The sequence below is a fragment of the Dipodomys spectabilis genome, unplaced genomic scaffold (assembly GCF_019054845.1).
Source record: "Dipodomys spectabilis isolate Male_0828 unplaced genomic scaffold, ASM1905484v1 ptg000069l, whole genome shotgun sequence".
Taxonomy (NCBI): domain Eukaryota; kingdom Metazoa; phylum Chordata; class Mammalia; order Rodentia; family Heteromyidae; genus Dipodomys; species Dipodomys spectabilis.
The window spans coordinates 1,484,752-1,506,415 of record NW_024870746.1 but is presented as its reverse complement, the minus strand read 5'-3'; the positions used below and the strand labels follow the sequence as shown (position 1 = coordinate 1,506,415).

At 39.9% G+C, this 21,664-nt stretch overlaps 1 protein-coding gene across 1 annotated transcript in view; it reads right to left on the bottom strand.

Annotated features, from left to right (window-relative positions):
• Nucleotides 1-21,664, bottom strand: part of Cd244 (CD244 molecule) — a 32,342-nt gene that overhangs the window by 4,249 nt on the left and 6,429 nt on the right. Inside the window, exons 2-6 of the mRNA XM_042682331.1 lie at nucleotides 5,662-5,982; nucleotides 5,297-5,572; nucleotides 3,615-3,719; nucleotides 3,167-3,234; nucleotides 1,005-1,070 (exon numbers count right to left, since the gene is read on the bottom strand). Of these exons, the coding sequence (XP_042538265.1) occupies nucleotides 1,005-1,070; nucleotides 3,167-3,234; nucleotides 3,615-3,719; nucleotides 5,297-5,572; nucleotides 5,662-5,982 (836 nt within the window). The remainder of the gene's footprint in view (nucleotides 1-1,004; nucleotides 1,071-3,166; nucleotides 3,235-3,614; nucleotides 3,720-5,296; nucleotides 5,573-5,661; nucleotides 5,983-21,664) is intronic.

The following is a 21,664-nucleotide window of genomic DNA, read 5'->3' as shown; positions in this document are numbered from 1 at the left end:
GAAGCCAGAAAGTTGGAAGATATTAATTATGCTTATAATGCAATTTCTTGAGCACATACTATGTAGTCCAAGAAGCTTGAGAACATTGCTGCTCCTGATCTTCCATTTTTATACAAATTTTTATCATCCTTTGGAAGAGATTTCCTGCCCTCACTTCTCAATAAAGTCATCTTAGGTATCAGTATTAGAGGATGAGCAAATTTCTGTTGTCTTAGGATATTAGAGCCAGTGTAGAATGAGGTAAAGTGCAAATTCAGAAGCCATTGGCTCAGCTTTGCTACTACCCAGCCGTACAGTCTTACACATATTAGTTAACCTGTCTCTCAGTTTCCTCATCTATAATATGGGGTTTAACCTATAAAGTATTAGGACTACATTATGAGGCTAACACATGAGATTTATTAAAAAATGAATATTACCATTAATTCTAAATAAGATAAAGGGACTAGCATGTCGATTCTGTCCTGGGGCCTGAACTCAGGGCCTCTCACTCTCACTTGGCTTGTCATTCAAGGCTGGTACTCTAGCACTTGATCCATATCTCCATTTCTAGCTTTTTTCTAGTTAATCAGAGATAAAAGTCTCATAGATATTTCTGTCTGAGCTGGCTGACAACCTCAGTCCTTAGATCTCAGCCTCTTGAGTAGCTAGGATTACAGGTGTGAGCCACCAGCTCTGAAAATAGTTTTAATGGGTAAAGGGAATAAATAGTATATAGGCTTCAATTATTAGAATTAGCTATAAAGAAAACAAAAGTTAGGTCCCGTAACAAGATAGGCTAGGCCTTCTGGCAAGTTTGAGAGAAGGAGGAGGGCTTGCATTGGGCTTTCAGCTGTGTTAAGACACTCCAGAACATACTACCCCAGATAATTTGTTAATGCACCAGTGGAGACACTGTCTTCTGGACCTGGGGAGCACTAAAATCTCATTCTGCCATTCAAGGGTATGAATTAGGAAGCCCCATGGATAAAGAATGGAAGGGATTAGAGAAACCAGAGTGGTACCTGGAGCTCGACCATAGAGTAGATGGTGCTCCCTTCTCCAGGAGATTTCTGCTCTTCATTCTGCTTCTGTACAAGGAACAGTTAGAAACATGAGGTGACAAAAGCAGACAGCAGATCCTGTCCAGGTGTGGAGTGAGTAGAGAGACAACACAAAGAAAAGGGGACTCCAGGAGAAAGGAAATGGCAGGATGGAGAAGAAAGGAGAGATGGTAGAATGGAGAGAGCCTCATCATTGGATACCCCAGAATGAGAAAAGACACGAAGAGCAATTAGTGGTGGAGCAGTATCAGGAGTAAGGAACCACACAGGTGTGACAGGATTCAAGCCACATGCCCAAAGGAATCCTTGCCCCTGCCTTCACTTCAGTAACTTAGAAACTCTCCTGTGCTTTTTCTGACTTCTGGATTAAATTTGCTACAGAAGCACTGACAACTGGCAGAACTCTAGGTAGTGTTGTAATTGAGCTGTTCCTAGAGGCACTGAAATTCAGAGGGTTTAAGCATTTTTAAGAGATCCCTTTGAGATCCGGCCTTTATGGCTAGCTTCTTAGCCTCAAACCAGCCTCTGAGTGACTCCAGTGCTGGGTGGAGCCCTGGCCCCAAGGCCAAGGGCAAGGGCACTGGGCCCTTCCTGCTGTCCTCCTCATGCTTTTCCCCCATAGGAGAGTAGAGGCAGAAATATTTCATCCTGCATATCCCTGGGTGCCTACTACTGCTAGTTTGGTGGCTCTAGGTAGAGAGTGAGAGAGGCCAGAAGGGTTCATCAGGCAAGATAGAAGCTAAGCTCCCGAGAAGCAAGACAAAGCTGAGAAGCAGAGAAATGTAAACCATCCTTGGCAGGTAGGGTCATGAGCATCTCTCATGAAATGGGAGTTTGTTGCTTTCTCTTCTGTCCAAGCCCAGATGAACTGTCTCCAGACAGGTGGGAGCTGGGACCAAGTATAAACACATGAAATTTGGGATTCAGGCCATTGTGACAAAACTGGAGAACAATGGAGAGATGCTAGATTGACAGCTGTCAGGCAGGGACAACCCTCCCCACCCCTCCCATCCCAAGTTAAGGACAACATAAACTGAATCCCCAAGAGGTTTCCATTGCTCTAAATGGAGCTTTTCTCCTGTGACCCTTCAGTTTGACCTCATCTAAAGCATCTTCATTTTGGAAGAAAAGGCTGTTTTCAGCAAGCCTTTGGGCATCTGTGTCTATATGTGTGGATTCACAGGAAGTTGTACCACAGCCCCATAGCAGTAGGAGAAGCATTCTCCTTTCTGGTTTTCACACCACAGTATTCCCAGATAATGAAATAGTCTAGAGGATCTACCCTCATTCTCTTTGAGTTAACAGCCTGTTCTGCCAGGCTTAACAATGCTACCCTCATGTGACTGGCACAGAAGACCACAAGTACTTCATGGCAGTGGGAAAAGGTCACTTCTTCCTTACTCCCATCACCCTTCATCCACACTCTACCACCCCGAGCACTGCCTAACTGGTCTGGGCCTTTCCAAAGGCCTGCCACCACATCCTGCCCTGCTCAGGGGCATAGTAATGGAGGCATCAGTCCCTCTGTAACTTCCTTCCTGTCTACATTCTTGATTGACTTGAAGAGCTGGTCATTACCTACAATGAGCTGGTGAGAAGAAGCCTCTGGTCCATTGACTCTCAACCAAACTGATTTCTCACTCTGGTATCTCAGCCAGATTTGGGCCTCTTCTTTCCAAAAGACTATGATCATGGACCAGTGCATCAGCTACAAAATGTATGCTTTGACTGATCATGCCTACCAGCTTGGGTAATGATCAAGGAATCCACAGAAATAAGTTCTTATCTTTGAGAATAAATAGAAGAGGGCATTCAGTCCTGCTGGCAAGACTGGGCAGAAATGAGGTGCAATCTGGGAGTTGTGCTCCATCCCTTCTCAGCAGGTATAATTCTGCATCATGTTACCATTATTTCTCTCTCCTTTTCATTTTTCCTGATCCCTTCTTTTTTCCCTTTTCCTCTATAACTAGAGCTTTGAAACATTAGGAAAAATAGATGAGAGAAAGCTGAGCATCACTTTGAAATGATAATTGTCCACTTCTCTTTGTCACCCTATTCTGAATGGCCATTCTCCAAAGATCATCCTGCAGACCAGTTAAGAGAGTCCCACAAGAGTGCCATACTTGATTCCTCGTGACTTGCAGGTCTTTGACATCTTCATAAACAGTCAGAATTCTCTGGGAACGGGTCTCTGTTGTAGGAAGGAAGCAAAGAACAGCACTTCAAAAACCTCCAGGGAGTCTCTTGTTTAGACCTCCACACTTCTACCAAGACTTTGAGAATGGCTCTAGAAAGGAGATAGATTAGTGCTCTTCCAGGATATACAAAGAGCACAGTGGAGCACCTACCCTTGACATCCTTCTTCCATCAAACTCAGCACCTGCACATAAATCTACATACTGAGCATCAGCCTGTAAATATCGTGCAGCCACTGCTACCCTCCATGAAGCATGCACACATATCCCAACACTCCTCTGGGAAGATGACAGGCTGTTCATCCTGACACATTCTACTGGACACAGGGCATTTGATGCCTCAGGGACTGGTCCCCTTCAAGGCCATGGCACTTACGTGACTGCTTCTTCTTCTGCTCCCACACATACCAGCCAGCCAGGCTTCCAACGAACAGTATGATTAGAACCAGGATGATCACCAAAAAGAGCAGAAATCGGGATGCTGAGGAATACAGAATGCAGAAGAACTAAGTCCTCACTCCTCCTCTTCTTGCTTCTCATAGCTACAGGGACGGTCTCAAAACCCATTCCCTAGCCAACACATGAGGGTACAGGCCTATAATACTAGCTATTCCGGAGGCAGGAAGATCGTGAGTTCAAAGCTAACCCTGGCAACAGTTATCAAGACCCTATCCCAAAATAAGATAAAACAAAGCAAAATGAAACAAAGATAAATAAAATAAAATGAACTAGGGGGTATTACTCATGGTAGAGGATCTGAGTTCAACTTCCAATATTCAAACAAAGTAAAACAAAACCCTCCTCTTTGGTGTGGTGGCCTCCTCATATGTTATGAATTCATCATCAAGGTTATCTTTCTGCCCACTTGAGTGACTTCCCCTGAGTGATGTCAGATAGTAATATTTGACGGCTCTGGTCCAGATTATAAATTATAGAAGCTTCTGTTTATTTAGTGCTCTGAGCCTCACTTTTCTCATCTGTAAAAAGGAACATTATTAACCTGTGGCAGTTAATTATGTACTGTGATATGTATAAAGCATCTTGCACAGAAAATGTTTCAGCTATGGTTATTAACTCAATAGACATTCGTTGCACACCTACTTTGTGCCAGGAAAGTCTTCCATTTTACCTTCCTGATTTTTCTGGCTCCACTGCTCTTCCTCAGGTGAACTTTTACATTTAGCATTTGGGTTACACATACAGCCTTATGCATAATCCCACTAACAGGAGGGAAAAAGAAGAAACTGTTTTTCTAGGTACCAACTGACTAGTTCTTACAATGATCTCATTTAATCTTCACAGCAATCCTGTGAGCTACTTACTATTCCCTTTCCCATTTTATACAGGGGAAAAGTGAAAACTCCCCAAGTTTAATGAATCTGCCTGGGATCACAGAACTGAAGAATGGTGAAGCCATGATTGGCCTGGGCCAAAGCCAGTATCCTTATCACCACACCTTTCCTCAGCCTAGCTTTTTTCTTTTTTGTTCACAAGTGCTTAGTTTTATTAGAAACTCTGTGGTTATTTTATTTCCTAATGCCAAGTCTAGTGGCACATTAAGTTCTTATTTATCTAATAAAGATCTAATAAACAGATTCAAATTTAATCCAGGCAACCCTTTGAATAAGCAATAAGCCCAGAACTATTTTAGGTACCTTGTGACTTTCTTAATGATCTCACTGACCCAGGGCATTGCTTTACAGTATCATTACTCCTTGGAAACTATTTGACTTGAGGTAAATTATCACTCAGGAGGAAGCAGGTCTTCATAAGTATCTCATAGCAAGAAGATAATGGTCAGAAGCTATTATAGACCTCATCCATTAAGTAGGCATTCCCTATGTGGAGGGAAAACGATACAATTCTTGTCCAGACTAATACAGGCCTGGCTTTATTTAAAAAAAAATGTACCTAGAGGCCAGATCCCTGCTGAGGAGGGGCTACAAGACATTGAGAGAAGAAGCTAAAGGATCTCACAATCAAGCATCTCTTACACATGAACCTGGATGTGTGGCACAACATTTTCAAATCCTTTATAGCCTAAAGTGTTCTACTTACTCAAGGAGTCTCCCAGACAGCCCTGGGTGAGGTTAAAGGAATGGCTGTCCCAGCTGACAGGGTTGCTGACATTGCAGGTGTATGTGTGTGGGCCACTGACATGGATCTGCTCCTCCACGTAGGTATGGTTCTTCTGTGTGGCAATCACCTCACTCCCTCTGTACCAAGTGTAACTCACATAGTCATCCCTAGGGACCAGGCAGGACAGAGCCACTTGACATATCCCTTCATCAAGGGCTTTCCACTGCGCCCACAGTTGGGGCTTCTCAACATGATCTGGAAGTAGAGATTATGATCAGAAAGGTACTGAAAAGTACAAATCATTCAGGAATCAGAAGGATGAATGAGCAGTCTTGGAAACTCACCCAATACTGACACATTGAAGGACACAGTGCAAACACTCCCAGACTCCTCTGTGACCTCCATTGTATATAGACCACTGTCCTGTGGGTTAGCTCCTTCAATGAGAAGAGTTAAGTCTTCATTGTCAAAACTAAATCTACTTTCATAAACATTCATCTGACTAGAATTATTCTTCCATGTCATTATTGCAAAATAATTCTTGGGCTGTTGGAGCTTCCATTCAACAGAGTATATCTTTGTCTTTGTCTGTGGTTTGGGAGGTCTGAGCTTGACAGGCTTTCCAGTAAGGCAAACCACATAGTTGTCAGTAGAATCTGGGCATTCTAGGAAAGAAAATCCAGACTATCTTATCATTGCTTTTAAGAACGTGACAGGAAATATCTGAGGCCCAGCCCAGTTAGATGTGACTTCCTTTAAACTGGGAGAAGAGGACAAAGAGCCCACAGCCCAAGTGAAGTTTGAAGTATTTTTATCTGCCTCTCCTTCTCTCCACCTCTGTCCTTTAGTCTGAAAGAACACACAGACCACTCACATATCTAGAATCTCTCAATGTAATTCTCATAAAAATCCCAATGTCATTCTTCATAAAAATAGAAAAAATGTCCCAAAAATTAAGAGACCATAAGAGACCATGCATAGCTAAAGCTATCTTGAGCAAATATAAGCAGTGCTGGAAGTATCACAATACCTAACCTCAAATAATGCTACAGAGATATAGTAACAAAAATTACTTGGTACAAGCACAAAAATAGACACATAGACCACTAGAATAGAAGACCCAGAAATAAAACTATGCAGCCACAGCCATCTGATTCTTAACAATGATGAAAAAAACCAACAAACCAACAACAACCATACATTGGAAAAAAGACAGCCTCTTCAAACAAATTATTTTGGGAAAACTTGATAGATACATGTAAAAGACTGAACTTAAACCCCTGTCACCTGCATAAAAAGAAATTAAAAATGGATCAACCACAGGAAACTTTGAAACTATTGCAGGAAAACACAAGGAAAATACTTCAAAATCTAAGCATATTTGAATAGAATGTATTAGCTCAGGAAATAAGAGCAAGAAGTAACAAAGGAGATTATTGCATCAACTTGAACACTTCTGCAATTATCATAGTGATCAAACAGCATATAGAATGAGAGGCAAATTTTGCAAGCCATACATCTTACCAGGGATTAATATCTAAAATATATAAAGAGCTCAGATAACCAAACAACAACAAAATAATAACCCAATTAACAAGTTAATTAGAAATCCAATTAGCAAGTGAATTAAACAGATAGTTTTCAGAAGAAGTACACATAGCCACAAAAACCACATGAAGAAATGTCAACATCCTTAGCCATAAGGAAATGTAAATTACAATATTAGGATTCTATCTCATCTCAGTCAGAAAGGTTATCATCAAGAAAACTGGGCAGTGGTGGCTCACACCTATAATTCTATCTACTTAAGAGTTTGAGATCAAGGGACTCAAAGTTGAAAGCCAGCCCATACCAAACAGCTGGCAGAATCCTATCTCCAAAAATAACCAGCAAAACATAAGACTGGAGTTGTGACTCCAGTGGGAAAATACCAGCTAAGCAAGCAAGGTAAGTAAGTATGAGAGTCTGAGTTCATATCTAGAGAAAGAAAGAAAGAAGCAAATGAGCCATTTTGTTTGATTGACTCCTTTAGGAAAAAGAGTGGCCTTGTGATACTGACTTTTGGAAGAGAATGTTGAAATTATGTCAGGACAGAATACTTAAACCCAGGATGTTGAAGGCTATGTTGGCTACTTACTATCCAGGTAAAATGTTACTGTATATAATGCGAATTGCATATTGAAATGATAATATTTTGAAGCTATCAGATTACATAAAATGTTATTAAAATTGAAAAGGAAAGAAATGAAAGAAAGAAAGAAGGAGAGGGAGGGAGGAAGAAAAAAGGGAGGGAGGGAGGGAGAGAGAGAGGGAAGGAGGAAGGGAAAGAAAAAGAAAAAAATGAAAGAAAGGGAGAAAGAGAAAGAAAGTCAGAAATTGAGACAGAAAGAGACAGAGACAGGAGAGAGAGGAATGTTGTGTGGGATGGAACCTTTAGCACTATACTGTACCTACTATGGAAACCAGTATGGCAATTCTTCAAAGACATAAAAATATAACTACCATATGATCTTGGTATACAATTCTTAGGCATATATCCAAAGGAATGTCAAGATAAAATAGACATACCTGTACATGGATGCTTATTCTGATACAAATCAAAGCAGCTAATTATTCATCAACTGTTGAATGGATAAAAATCATGTGGCATATGAGGGAGGAAAAGTGGGGGTCAAGGGCTAAAGGCATGAATCAAGTGGTAGAGCACCTGACTAGCAATCTTGAGACCCTGAGCTAAACCCTAGTAACACCAGGAAAAAGAAAAGGAAAAAGAAAGAGAGAAGGAGAAAGGGAAAGAGAGAGGAAGGGAAGGAGGAATGATGGAAGGAAGGAGGAATTTGATCAAAATGAATTATATATGTGTATGCAAATATTACAAAAAAAATCCTCTGTACAGGGGCTGGGAAGGTGACTCAGTGGTAGAGTGCTTGCCTTGCATGCTCGAGGCCCTGGGTTCGATTCCTCAGCACCACATAAGCAAAAAGAAAAAAGCCGGAAGTGGCACTGTGGCTCAAGTGGTAGAGTGCTCGCCTTGAGCTGAAGAGCTGAGGGACAGCGCCCAGGCCCAGAGTTCAGGCCCCACGACCGACCCCCAAAAAAAATCCTTTGTACAATTAATTTATGCTAATTAAAATGAAAATATCAAAAATATGTGGCATGCATTTACAATGAAATATTACTCAGTCATGAAGAAGAATAAAATTATATCATTTTCAGGAAAGTTGGTGAAATTAAGTAAAATAAGCCAGTCTCATAAAGACAAATATTGTATGTGCTCTCTAATGTGTAGAATCTAGACACATAAATACAAATAAGCAAAAAGCCATGGACCTGAATAAAAAACTATTTGATGGGGAGGGAATAGGAGAAGAAAGAGACAAAGAACAATGATGAGGGCATATGAAAAAGATCAAACTTTCTAGCATACATTGGAAAATGTCATAGGGAAACACATTATTTTGTGCCATAATTTGCAATCCTATTTTACATGTAAAGAAACAGACAGAGAGAGATTAAGTTACATTTCCATGTTATTACTGCTAGTAATGGGCAAAATTTACATGTGAAACTGGGCTACCACAAACAACTGGCTTTATTTTTCTAGGAACATGATAACAATTTCAATTATATGAAACATTTTAACAAATAAGTCCCTTAAAAATAGGCCAGAATGTCTTAAGTGCTCACTATGCGACAGGTAAGTTCAAACATGTGTTAGCAACTTCACAGAAACATTTTGAGAGAGTTATCCTTGTTTTATGAGTGAGAAAAATGAGTAAGAAAGAACTTAAGTACCTTGCCCACATTACTTAGTAAAAATGATGAGCTTGAAATGGCATTATTTTGGCTTTAGGGATCCTTTACTTTGCTTTCCCCCAGTTTCCCCCTCCTGTCCTGGCCCACAAGTTGCAGAGTTCATTTTCTGCATAGTGACTACGGCTGATGGCTGCATTTGTTCAACCTTCTTTCCTCCATTTCTGCACCCTCTCTTGTCCCCCTTCAAAAGACAAAAGAATAATAGCCAGGGTTGAGAATATGCTTAGTGGTAGAGTGCTTTCCTAACATGCATGAAGCCTTGGGTTTGATTCCTCAGTATCACAGAAAAAGCCAGAAGTGACTCTGTGGATCAAGTGGTCGAGTGCTAGCCTTGAGCAAAAGAAGCTCAGGGACAGTGCCCAGGCACTTTGTTCAAGCCCCAGGACTGGGAAAATAAACAACCAAACCCCAGAAGTCCACTGTATTTGATGTTGGTATAATTTGTGGAGGGGAAGGGAAAAAACAAATTGTTTAAATAGGGATACAGGTGGACTCATTGCAACAATGAGATGTACAAGATGTTATGTTGAAAAACGAACTTACAACTTTGGTGGAGGGGAGATGGGAGGGCAAGGATGGTAAAGGGAAGAAAAGGAGGAGGCAACAATGCTTGATATGAAATGTACTCATTTCCTTGCTCATGTTACTGTAACCCCTCTGTATGGTATTTTCACAATTAAAAAAACTTATTAATTAAAAAAAAAAAACCAAGAAGGCCAAAAGCAAAGAAAAAAATGGCACCATCACCAAAAAATAAATAAATAAGAAATAAAAGGCATGTTTCCATTTTCTGAAATTTGTTTTGATAAATAGTATTTTAAATGTTCATTGGGGTTTTATCTTTGAGTAGGGAGGGATGTTTTTAAGGAAATTTGACTTACAGTTAAATTGTATTATGACTTACAGTCATGTGCCATCATGTATCATCATGTTTAGCATCTAAATGATAAATTTTTAATAACAATGCTATAAAGATCATGTCTAATGTGACTTCCTCTATTGTAGTTTGGACATAAAGCATCCCTCTACTATAATTTTTATGGAGATAGTATAAAGGTTCCTCAATAACCTAGAAATAGAACTACCACATTTTCCAGTAATCCCACAACTGGGTATATATTCAAATAAAATCAGTATATCAAATAAACACTTGCTCTTTCATGTTTACTGCCAAACTATTTATAGTAGCCAAAAAAAATAGAATCTACACACACACACACACACACACACACACACACACACACACAAAATGGAATATTATTTGGCCATAAAACAATAATGAAGTCCATTCACTTACACAAACATAGATAGAACATTAAGGCTAGGTAAAATAAGTCAGGCAGAGGAAAACAAATACCATATGATCTCACTTATGCAGGGCACCTAGAAGTTGTGCCTCCTAGAAGGAGATTACTGAATGGTTGTTACTGAAGACTAGGAAGAGCTTGGGAGAAGAAAAATGGAAAGATAATTAATATATACAAAGGAGAAGCTAATAGGAAGAATAACTTCCAATGTTCTACAGCACATCAAGCTAACCTGGTGGGCAACAATAGTTACTGTTCAAATTTGAATATTTCAGAATATTTCAGAAAATTGTGTATATGTATTGAAATTTATACTCCATGATTATACATTATTATATGTCATTTGTGAATAAAAGTAAGTCTGGAATGGTGACATAGTAATTACAGTACTCAGGAGACTGAGGAAGAAGGCAGCTGGGTATGGATGATGAGACACATCTGTAATGTAAGAACTCAGGGGGTTAAGGCAAAAAAATGATGAGTTCAAGACTAGTTTTGATAATATAGTGAGAAGCTGCCTCAAAAATAATAAAAAGTGAACATTTTCTTAGAGAGCCAGTCAACATAAAAAACACCTATACATATAATAACTACAAAATATATATAAAACAAAATTTGAAAGAACAAAAATGAAAAAGAAATACACAATCACAGCTGTAGTTTTTCACATTTCTTTTAGTAACAAATATAGCAAGCAAATAAGAAACCCAAGTTAGGATTTGAACATGATTAAACAACTGACATAATTAACATATACAAACAGAACTACTGAAAACTGCAGACTACATTCTTTTCAATCATACATGAATCACTTATTAAAATAAATCATGTGCTGTGCTTTAAGGCAGGTCTCAACCAAGTCCAAACTATTGAAATCATAGAAATTATATCCCTAAGCAACAGTGAAGTTAAATCAGTGATCAATAACAGAAATATAGCCAGAAAATTCCTAGTTATTTGGAAAATAATCAATACATTTCTAAAAACCTAAGAGTCATTGGATAAGTCACAATGGAATTTGGAGAGTCTTTAGGGACCAAGTGATAGGAAGTATCAAATGTGGAATACAGATAAAGTAAGGCTTTTCTTCTAAGGACAGGTATAGCTTTAAATTCATGTATTATATAACAGGTTATATATATTTCCTCCATTTGACTCTGAGAAGAATCAGATGGAGATTATATTCTGAAGACAGAAAGAAAAGAAAAGCATTGGGAATATGAAAGGTGAGATGAGGCAGGGAAGCTAAAAAACACAGAGAAAAGGAGAACAGAGGAAAGGAGAAACCAGTCTACAGCACCACCTGCAGATGGAGAAAGAGGAAGTTGAAGCCACAACCACAAGGTAACCATGGTGACAAACTGACAATTCAGTTTGGGATAACCCTATACTTCCTATGGGAAGGCTAGCATTAGAAAATAGATTTCATGCTCCTCATATCTTTGAATGCAACAATAAGGAGAGATGAATTGTATGAGACTGAGCTACTCTGGAAACAAGAGCCAACTGTGGCTCAAGGAGCCCAGTGACCCTTGCCACAGTGTCTGGGTAGAAGAAAGTCATGAGAGTGATAAATAGGAGGAAGGGTTGACATGGACTTGACAAGACATTTCAGCAGTGGAGAACTAGGGAAGTACTGGGTGCAGTGGTGAGTGGCCCCACCCTCCCTGGTAAGGACCAAAACCTATAACCTAAAGATCACTGAAGGACCAGAGCTCTGAGCCTGAGAGTGGTTGAGTGCTTAGCCTCTGCTTTACAGCTATCTGTGGTTGCTACTAGGTGGGACTAAGAGCACTAAGCCACCTACCCATATATAATGTGTGGTAACACATTATACAATTTCTCCAGCTGCATCCCTCACATGCAGTGGTTAACTGTTAGACAGAATATCAAAGCACCGAGCCTGGTGGGCAGAATGCCTGATTCTATCAGTTCTTCCCATCTATTCCAGAACTCAGTGCTCTGATTGCTCTCCCAATTCTCCACTGTACTTAAAGAACACCTTTAAGCTTGAATATTTACTGCCCCTGAGGACACAAACTGGAGGAGTAGGAAGCAAGTGAAAATTACTTAGCCCACAGGCCACAAGACTCTTTGTAGCCCACAGCAGCTCCATATATAAAAATATATATGGAAGCTGCTAAATTGAAAGCAGCCCTGAAATGCACAAGTGATCCTTAACTGGCTCCACCCTCAGCTTACAAACAGTACCAACCAGGGCACAAGGAACTATAAAGAGACTCCTGCTAGTTTTCTTCCCTCCAGTGGTGCTGAGGATAGGACATAGTGCCCTGAGCATGTGTGTGAAAGTTTGTCTACTGAGTTACTCTTATAGTCCACTGGGGAGAAACTATACATAACTGATGCATTGACTGTCCCCACCTGCTGCTACTCATGCTAGTCATGCCTAAACATGAGAACATGAAAGATAACAGGTGACTAAAACCCATAGTTTAGTCTTGACCACAGAGGCACAACTCCCAATACAGAGACACAAGAAATATGGCACATGACTGCTCCAAAGTCAATACTTCCACAATAAATCTCAGGCAAAGAATTCAAAAGAATGATTGTAAGAATGATAAGGAATTTTTAAAATGTCACAAATAAACAGTTGAATGAATAAACAAATGAATTAAATAAAAAAGACAAGGCAGGATATGAAGGAGGGACTCAGTAAAGAAAAATTCTAGCCAAAAATGGAATTAAAATCCTAGCAGTGAAAAACTCAGCAAGTTAAAAAATTTGATAGAAAGCCTCATCAATAGACTGGATTAAGGAGAAGACAAGTTGTTAGAGCTTGATGACAAGATAGATGAATTACAACATTCAGACAATGATAAAAAATAAAGTATGAAGAGAACATAAAAGATTTCTGGGACATCATTCTAAAAGACAAAACCTGTGAATTGTAGGCATAGAAAAAAGAAGAACAAGAACAGGTAAAAACAAAAGCTATAGAAAATATATCCAATAAAATAATAAAGGAAAAAGTCTCAAACGTTAGGAAAGAGATGGTCAGCCAGGTACAGGAAGTTTTTTGAAAATCAAACACATAAGATCATATATAACATACCCAAGTTATGTGGTAATTAAAACTTTAACTATACAAAACAAAGAAAAAATATTATTGAGAGCTTCAAGAGTGAAACACCAAGTTATATACAAAGACAAAACCATCAGAACAACATTATTTCTTGACAGAAACTCTAAATGCAAGTTGGAATGATGTACTCCTTTAAACTCTGAAAGAAAAAAACCACCAACCTAGATTATTGTTCCAACAAAGTTATCCCTCACAATTGAAGAAGAAATTTTAATATCTTCCTTGATAAACAAGAGCTAAAACATGCATGACCACTAATGTAGACTGCTGAAGATACTTAACCTACAAAGACAGGAAGGTAAACACAACCATCGAAACACAGGTAAATAAATCCCATTAGATAAATATGTAAGTAATGAAGAATAGGTAAGGGTTAAATATTACAAAAAATAAAACAAGAGAAATTATTACATAGCTTTCAGTAGTAACTCTAAATGTTAATGATCTTAATTTTCCAATCAAAAGGCTGGCAGATTGAACTAAAAAACAAGATCCAAACATTTGTTACCTACCACGTATTTCATGGTAATGACAAACACAGGCTTGAAATGAAAGGATGGAAAAGCAAGTGGAGTCTTAAAGTAAGCAGAAGTAGATATGCTCATAAGTGACAAAGCAGATCTTAAGTCAGAATTAGTAAACAAAGATAGAGTCAGTTTGTGTTGATAAAGAGAACAATGGATCAAGATGATACAATTGTAAACAAATATGCACTGAATGTCAACACTCCTGATTTCATAAAACAAACACTCCTGGACATAAAAGTATAGATGAACCCTGATAGCATGATAGTAGTTGTCCTCAATATCCCATTCTTATCAATAAATAGGTATCAAGACAAAAATGTCAACAAATATCTTTAAAATGAAAAGCCACAATAGATCAAATGTACTGAATGAGCACCTGTGGAATATTCTGCCCCACTCAGAATACATGTGCTTCTCAACAATCCATGAAACTTTCTCAAAAAAAAAAATGGATCTTAATTTAGGACATAAAGCAAGTCTTAACAAATAAAAGAAAATTGAAATAGCTTCCCTCCCTTTAACAGATAGCAATGGATTACAACTCGAAATCAACCTCAAGAGACAGTGCAGAAAATATGCAACACATGGAAACTGAACAATGCATTTTTGAATGATCATAGGGTCGTTGAAGAGATAAGAGGGAAATTTTTAAATTCCTGGAGTTAAATAACAATGAAAACACAACGTAGCAGTATTTGTAGGACACCACAATGGCAGAACTAAGAGGAAAAGTTTACAGATATGAGTGCTTACATTTAAAAAAAAAAAAATCAAAGTACACTAACACTAGTGGTTCATGTTCTAATCCTAGCTACTCAGGAGGCTGAAATCAGAGAATTGTAGTTCAAAGTGACCCTAGAAAGAAAATGACACTTCATCCCCAATTAACTAGCAAAAAGCCTGGCTGGAAGCATAATGTAAGTGGTAAAGCACAAGCTGTGAACAAGCAAGCCAAGACAGAGTACAAGGCCCTGAATTCAAACCAGAATATCAGCACAAAACCAGGCACTAATGGTACATGCCTATCATTCTTGCTACTCAGACAGCTGAGATCTGTTCATTATCATTTAAAACTAGCCTAGGGAGGAAGGTCTAAGATACTCTTATCTCCAATTAACCAGAAAAAAGCTGGAAATACAGCTTAAATGGAAAAACAAAACAAAACAAAACACCAGCCTAGCAAAAATCCTAAGGAACAGCAGCCAGGCCCTGAGTCCAAGCTTCAGTCCAAGCACACACACACACACACACACAAAATCAAAGAAATCTTAAATATATATGTAAGGTCTGAACAGGGACACCTTCCTTCCTCTTGGCTAAGTTTCCTCCCAGTATCTGTTACCTATGTAACTGGCAGAACTGGAAGCAGTCACCTTCCCCTCCTGCTAGGTCACATCCTGGGCCATCTCTGGTCACATGCCTCCCATCTGACCTTAGGAGGGTCCCAGACCCTGAGGTCACATCCAGATCCAGTGTGGCCACACCTTTCCCCACCTGGCCACACCTCTTCCTGTCCTCCCTAGATAAGTCCTGGCTCAGAGGTGGACCCCTTCCCAGCCTCCTTTCCTTTTCAGCCATGCTTCTCCACATGCATGGCGGGGGCAGCAGTTCTTTTCCTGCCTGAATAGCACGTGGTGTTCTCTTTATCGGCTACCTAATGAAACCTACCTATCTAATAACAACAGATGTTGGAGGGGATGCGGACAGATGCATTGTTGGTGGGAGTATGTAAGGTCCGCTCCTGGATTGCTAGCAGACTCCACCCTCCTCGCAGCAAAGTCTCCACTCAGTACCTGCGTTACCTAGACAACTGGGACACCTGGAAGAGGTCACATCTGCATCCGCTGAGGTCACATCTGAATTTGATTTGGCCACACCCTTCTCCGCCCATACCCTAGATAAGGCCTAGCCCAGGCCCAGACTTTCTCTTGCTGCTCTTTTCTAGCTCTCTCTACTCTCTGCTCTTTTCTACCTCTTAAACACATATGCACTGAATGTCAGCACTCCTGATTTCATAAAACAAACACTCCTAGACATAAAAGTATAGATGAACCCTGATAGCATGATAGTAGTTGTCCTCAATATCCCATTCTTATCAATAAATAGGTATCAAGACAAAAATGTCAACAAATATCTTTAAAATGAAAAGCCACAATAGATCAAATGTACTGAATGAGCACCTGTGGAATATTCTGCCCCACTCAGAATACATGTGCTTCTCAACAATCCATATGTAAGGTCTTTTTCCTCTCTCTTTCCCAGCTCTCTCTCTTTCCTAGGCCTTTCCCAGCCGCGTGGAGTGCCAACCTTGCCTGGTCCCAGCAGGTCTACTGAATAAACCTACCCCTTACCTGAATACCACGTGCGTGGTGCAGTTCTTACTTGGCTACCTCTTTTTAAAAACCTAACATAAATGGTGTCGTGACTCAGATAAAGGGCTTAAAGTCAGGATAGCTGGGATTTCTCTCTGGTTTTATTTCCATTTTTTTCTCCTTTTTTGTTCTTCCCTTTTTGCTCTGAGGAATACCCACAGTTCTGACGGCCTTTTGCAAACCAGTCTGTCTGTGGTGGAAACAGTGCATGGATACCATTGCTGCCTTCACATCCACATCCACACCACTTCTCTACTCTGGTGAGTGAAGCTACTCTCTATGGTCCTCTGTTGTTCTCTCTAGAGGGCTCTGGGGGAAGTCAGGATGCCGCTTCTGCCTGGTCAGCTCTCCTTCACTCACCAGACTGGCTCTCCTTCACTCACCAGTCTGACTCTCCTACTCATTTAATGGGGTGCTGCGAATCACGCCTGAGCTGTGAAACCCCTTTGAAATGTCTCTTGCGCTCCCTGGAAAGCCAGAGTGCCTCATTTTTATGCCATTCTCAAATGTAGACAGTTTTTGCTACTGCAATGGTAAATGGTCAGAAGTCTGTTTACTTTCGGGCTCTCTTTGCTCTCTCTCTCTGCCATTCATGTCCAACTTTCCCTATCTCTCCCTTTCTCTTTTCTACATTTTGGCTTATGCCCTAAAGAGTGCAATGCAAGCTGGGTCCCAGGGACCTCCCTCTAGGTTCCCTCTTAAAGGCTAGCCAATGTAAGCTTGGTCTATTTGTTCAGGTTTTCTTTGCATTCTTTCAGAAATTCGCCATCTTGAATTCGCCATCTTGGCCACATGGTGGGTTAAGGGTTTGGCCCCATCTGACCCTTACCCTTCCACCAAGCTTACTACTCCATCCATCTATTCTAAGGTGCCTTGCTAACAAGTTGCTCTTTTCACAGGCCCTGGTAACTGAGGCCCAACCATCTGATGTGCTTTGTTAGCAAAGATGTCTAAATGTCAAAATTTTAGGTTTTGAGTTTTGCCTTTTTTGCTTTGTGTTGTGTATTCTACTACTGACTACATGGTTCTAAAATACTGGGCATATCTATGCTAAAATTCTCATCACATCTAATGAGTTTTGTCATTGCAGAATATTTGTTGGTCAGTTCTTGATAAGGAGCAGGTAAGCTCTACTTATTCTACTTGATCTCCTTGTTGCTTTAATTGGAAATAATAAAGGGCTTTTGTGGCAAAGATTTCAGTTCAAAGCCAGCCTGGGCTGAAAAATACCTAAGACTCCATCTCCCAACTAACCTGCAAAGAGCCAGGCTGGAAGCATGGCTCAAGACTCTTATCTCTAACCAGCCAAACCCTGGAAGTACTATTGTAACTCAACGTGGTAGAGCATTAGCCTTGAGCAGAAAGGCTCAGGGACAGTGCCCAGGCCCTGAGTTCAATCCTCCTTGAATACCAACTGGGACAAGCCATCCCAGCAACGAGCACCTAGACTTAGCCAGTCTGGGGAACAAGGGAACATGGAGAGGAGGAAGAGGAGATGTCACGTCAGCTACTTTGTGCCTGCCCTTTCAAAATTAACAAGAGCCGGGAGGTCAGTGGAAATAAGAAGCCTGCCCATCCAATGTCCATACCTGTCTACCTATTAACTGGACAGGAATTTATATTCTTGCCTTTGTCACGTGACTTCTCTACCTAGTCGCCAGATGTCAGAAGTAGCTAGGGACATTTCTACCAACATTTTCAGCCCCAAGTCCTTCCTCTTGCCATTTATTTGCTGTCTAGTATTTTTTTTTCCAGCCCCTCAATGCTCATGAGACTTCTCCTGACTTCATCTAAGGATTCAACGCCACCAAGGGACAGCTGCTGCTCACTGTCTTCTCTGGGAGGGGACCAAATTCCAGCCTTTTACCCCTATTGTTGACACCCCTTGTCAGCAGAAAGTAGCCAGAGAGAATCCATGCCCTATTTCATGATTATTAAAAGGCTGGAATGTAAGGTCCGCTCCTGGATGGCCAGCAGACTCCACGCTCCTCGCAGCAAAGTCTCCATCCAGAACCTTCATTACCTAGGCAACCGGGATACCTGGAAGAGGTCACATCTGCATCCGCTGAGGTCACATCTGAATTTGATGTGGCCACACCCTTCTCCGCCCATACCCTAGATAAGGCCTAGCCCAGGCCCAGATGCCCTCTTGCTGCTCTTTTCTAGCTCTCTCTGCTCTCTGCTCTTTTCTAGCTCTTTTCTCTCTCTTTCCTCTCTCTTTCCCAGCTCTCTCTCTTTCCTAGGCCTTTCCCAGCCGCGTGGAGTGCCAACCTTGCCTGGTCCCAGCAGGTCTACTGAATAAACCTACCCCTTACCTGAATACCACATGAGTGCTGCTGTTCTTACTCGGCTACCTGTCTCGCTGCTCTTTTGTAGCTATCTCTGCTCTCTCTCTGCTCTCTCTGCTCTTGTCTATCTCTTCTCAAGCTCTTTTCTTTCTCTTTTGCCAGCTGCATGCAGTGCCAACCTTGCCTGGTCCCAGCAGGTCTACTGAATAAACCTACCCCTTACCTGAATACCACGTGCATGGTGCAGTTCTTACTCGGCTACTTCTTTTTAAAAACCTAACAGAGTGTAAACTTGTTCAACCACTTTGGAAAGCAGTATGGAGGTTCCTCAAAGACTCCACATAGAGCTCTCCTATGACCCAGCAATCCCACTTTTGGGCATTTACCCAAATGATCACAAACAAGACTATACTAAAGCTACCAGCACTACTATGTTTATTGAAGCATTATTTACCATAGCTAAGATATGGAACCAACCCAGATGCCCCTCAGTAGATGAATGGATCAAGAAAATGTGGTATACATACACAATGGAATTCTATGCCTCCTTCAGAAAGAATGACATTGTCCCATTTGTTTGGAAAAAATTATATTAAGTGAAGTAAGCCAGGCCCAAAGAAACATAGGTCCCATGGTTTCCCTTATTTGCAATAACTAGTATATGTCTGAGTCAAGCAGAAAAGGTCAGATAAGTTGATGTTAGTGGAATGAACACCAAGATAAGGATTCAAATGTCTTTTTGTTTTTTTTTTCTTTCATGCAATTGTTTCTATCATATTTATAAGATGATTCCTATGTTGCTTTGTATGTCCCTCCCCCACAGTATAAGCCGTATTTTCACTGTATTTGATGTTGGTATAATTTGTGGAGGGGAAGGGAAAAAAACAACTCATTTAACTAGGGATACAGGTGGACCCATTGCAACAATGAGATGTACAAGTCATTATGTTGAAAAACGAACTTAACAACTTTGGTGGGGGGGGAGGGTGGGGGGGAGGATGGGGGAGGAGGGGAGGAGTATGGGAAGGGATGGGAAGGGGAAACAATGAGGAGGCAGCAATGCTTGATAAGGAATGTACTCATTATCTTGCCCATGCAATTGTAACTCCTCTCTATGGTATTCTCACTATATATATATATATATATATATATATATATAACTATATATATATATATATATATGTATATACGTATATATATATATATATATATATATATATATATCTTACAATATAACCTAATGATACAACTAAAGCTTTTAGAAAAACAAGACATTACAACAATGAGATGTACAAGACATTATGTCAAAAAACAAACTTTACAACTATGGCCGGGTAGGGGGTGGGGGGGTGGGGATGGGGGTGGAGAGGGGACGGGATGGTATGGGGAAACAAAGGAGGAGGCAACAATGCTTGATAAGAAATGTACTCACTATCTTGCCCATGTAATTGTAACTCCTCTGTATGGTATTTTCACAATAATAATATTTAAAAAATAAGACAAGCCAAACTGAAAATCAATAAAAATAATATAGATCAGGTCAGACATAAACAAAATGTTGGGGCAGATATTAACAAAATGAATGTAAAGGGCAATGCAAAGAATCAATAAAACAAAAAGTTGGCTCTTTGAAAAGATAAAACAAGACAAGTCTCAATCAGGGAAGAGAACCTAAATTAATAAATTTAAGGATGATAAAGGGGTTATCTCAGTAAATGCTCAATTAAGGAATACTCAAAAATTTATTCCAATAAAGTAGAAACACTATTTAAAATGGATAAATATGTATATTCATATGACCTACCAAAATTCAACTAAATGGATGTAAACAATTTAGACCTATAATAAACAATGACATTGAGATAATAATATACTTCCAACAAAGAAAAGTCCAGGACTAGACAGATTCACTGCTGAATTCCAACTGATCTTCAAAGAAGACAAACTTCCTTAAACTATTCCAGCAAACAGGAAGGGAAGGAAAGCTATGAAATCAGTATTACACTTACACCACCACCAGATAAGGACAAACATACAAGAAATAGAAATCACAGACTAATTCTCTTGATGAACATGAATGCAAAGTTTCTCAATAACATACTTGTTAACTGAATGTGACATGTTAAATAGAATGTATATCACAAAGTTAGCTTCATCCAAGAGATGCAATGATGATTTAACATATGCAAATCAATACCCATAATATAATACATAAACAAAATAAAGGACAAAATGACATGATCATCTCCATAAATATATTAAAATTCTGTGAAAAATTTCAACTCCCTTTATTCTAAAAGCCCTGGAGAAAGAAGCAGAAGCAATGTTCCTCAACTCAGTGGCTATGTATAACAAACATCATCAACATTGTACTAAAATATATTTGATTAAGGACTCATAACTCAAACATATGTTTGATAAAGACTCAGACCCAGAATATATAAATAACTTCTAAAAACAATAGGAAATAGATCCAACCATACCTCCCCTCTGCCACCCCCACCCTCCCCAAATAACAAAAGACTTAGACAAGCACTTTACATAGCTTCCACAGAAGAAATGCAAGGAGCTGGGGAAAAAGAAGAGAAGAGAGGAAAGGAAGGGAGAGGAGGGGAGGAGAGGAAAGGGGAAGAGAGAGGAGGGGAGGGGAGTAAAGAGGAGAGGAGGGAAGCCAATATGCAAAGGAAACTTTGAAGCTGGATAGACTAGGAAAAATGAGGTACAGCTAGCTAACAGCAAATACAGGAGATATTTGTTCATGTACTTCCCTAAGATTAAGGGAACAAAAGTCATTTTGGGGGAAATGAAGCAGGATAACTTGAAACTGAGGCTTGGTATAGGCAACTCAGAAATATGGTATCTAGAAACTTAGAAACGTTATCTTTGCTTCAAAGAGAGGCAACTGAATACATTCTTTCCTAAGGGATGCAT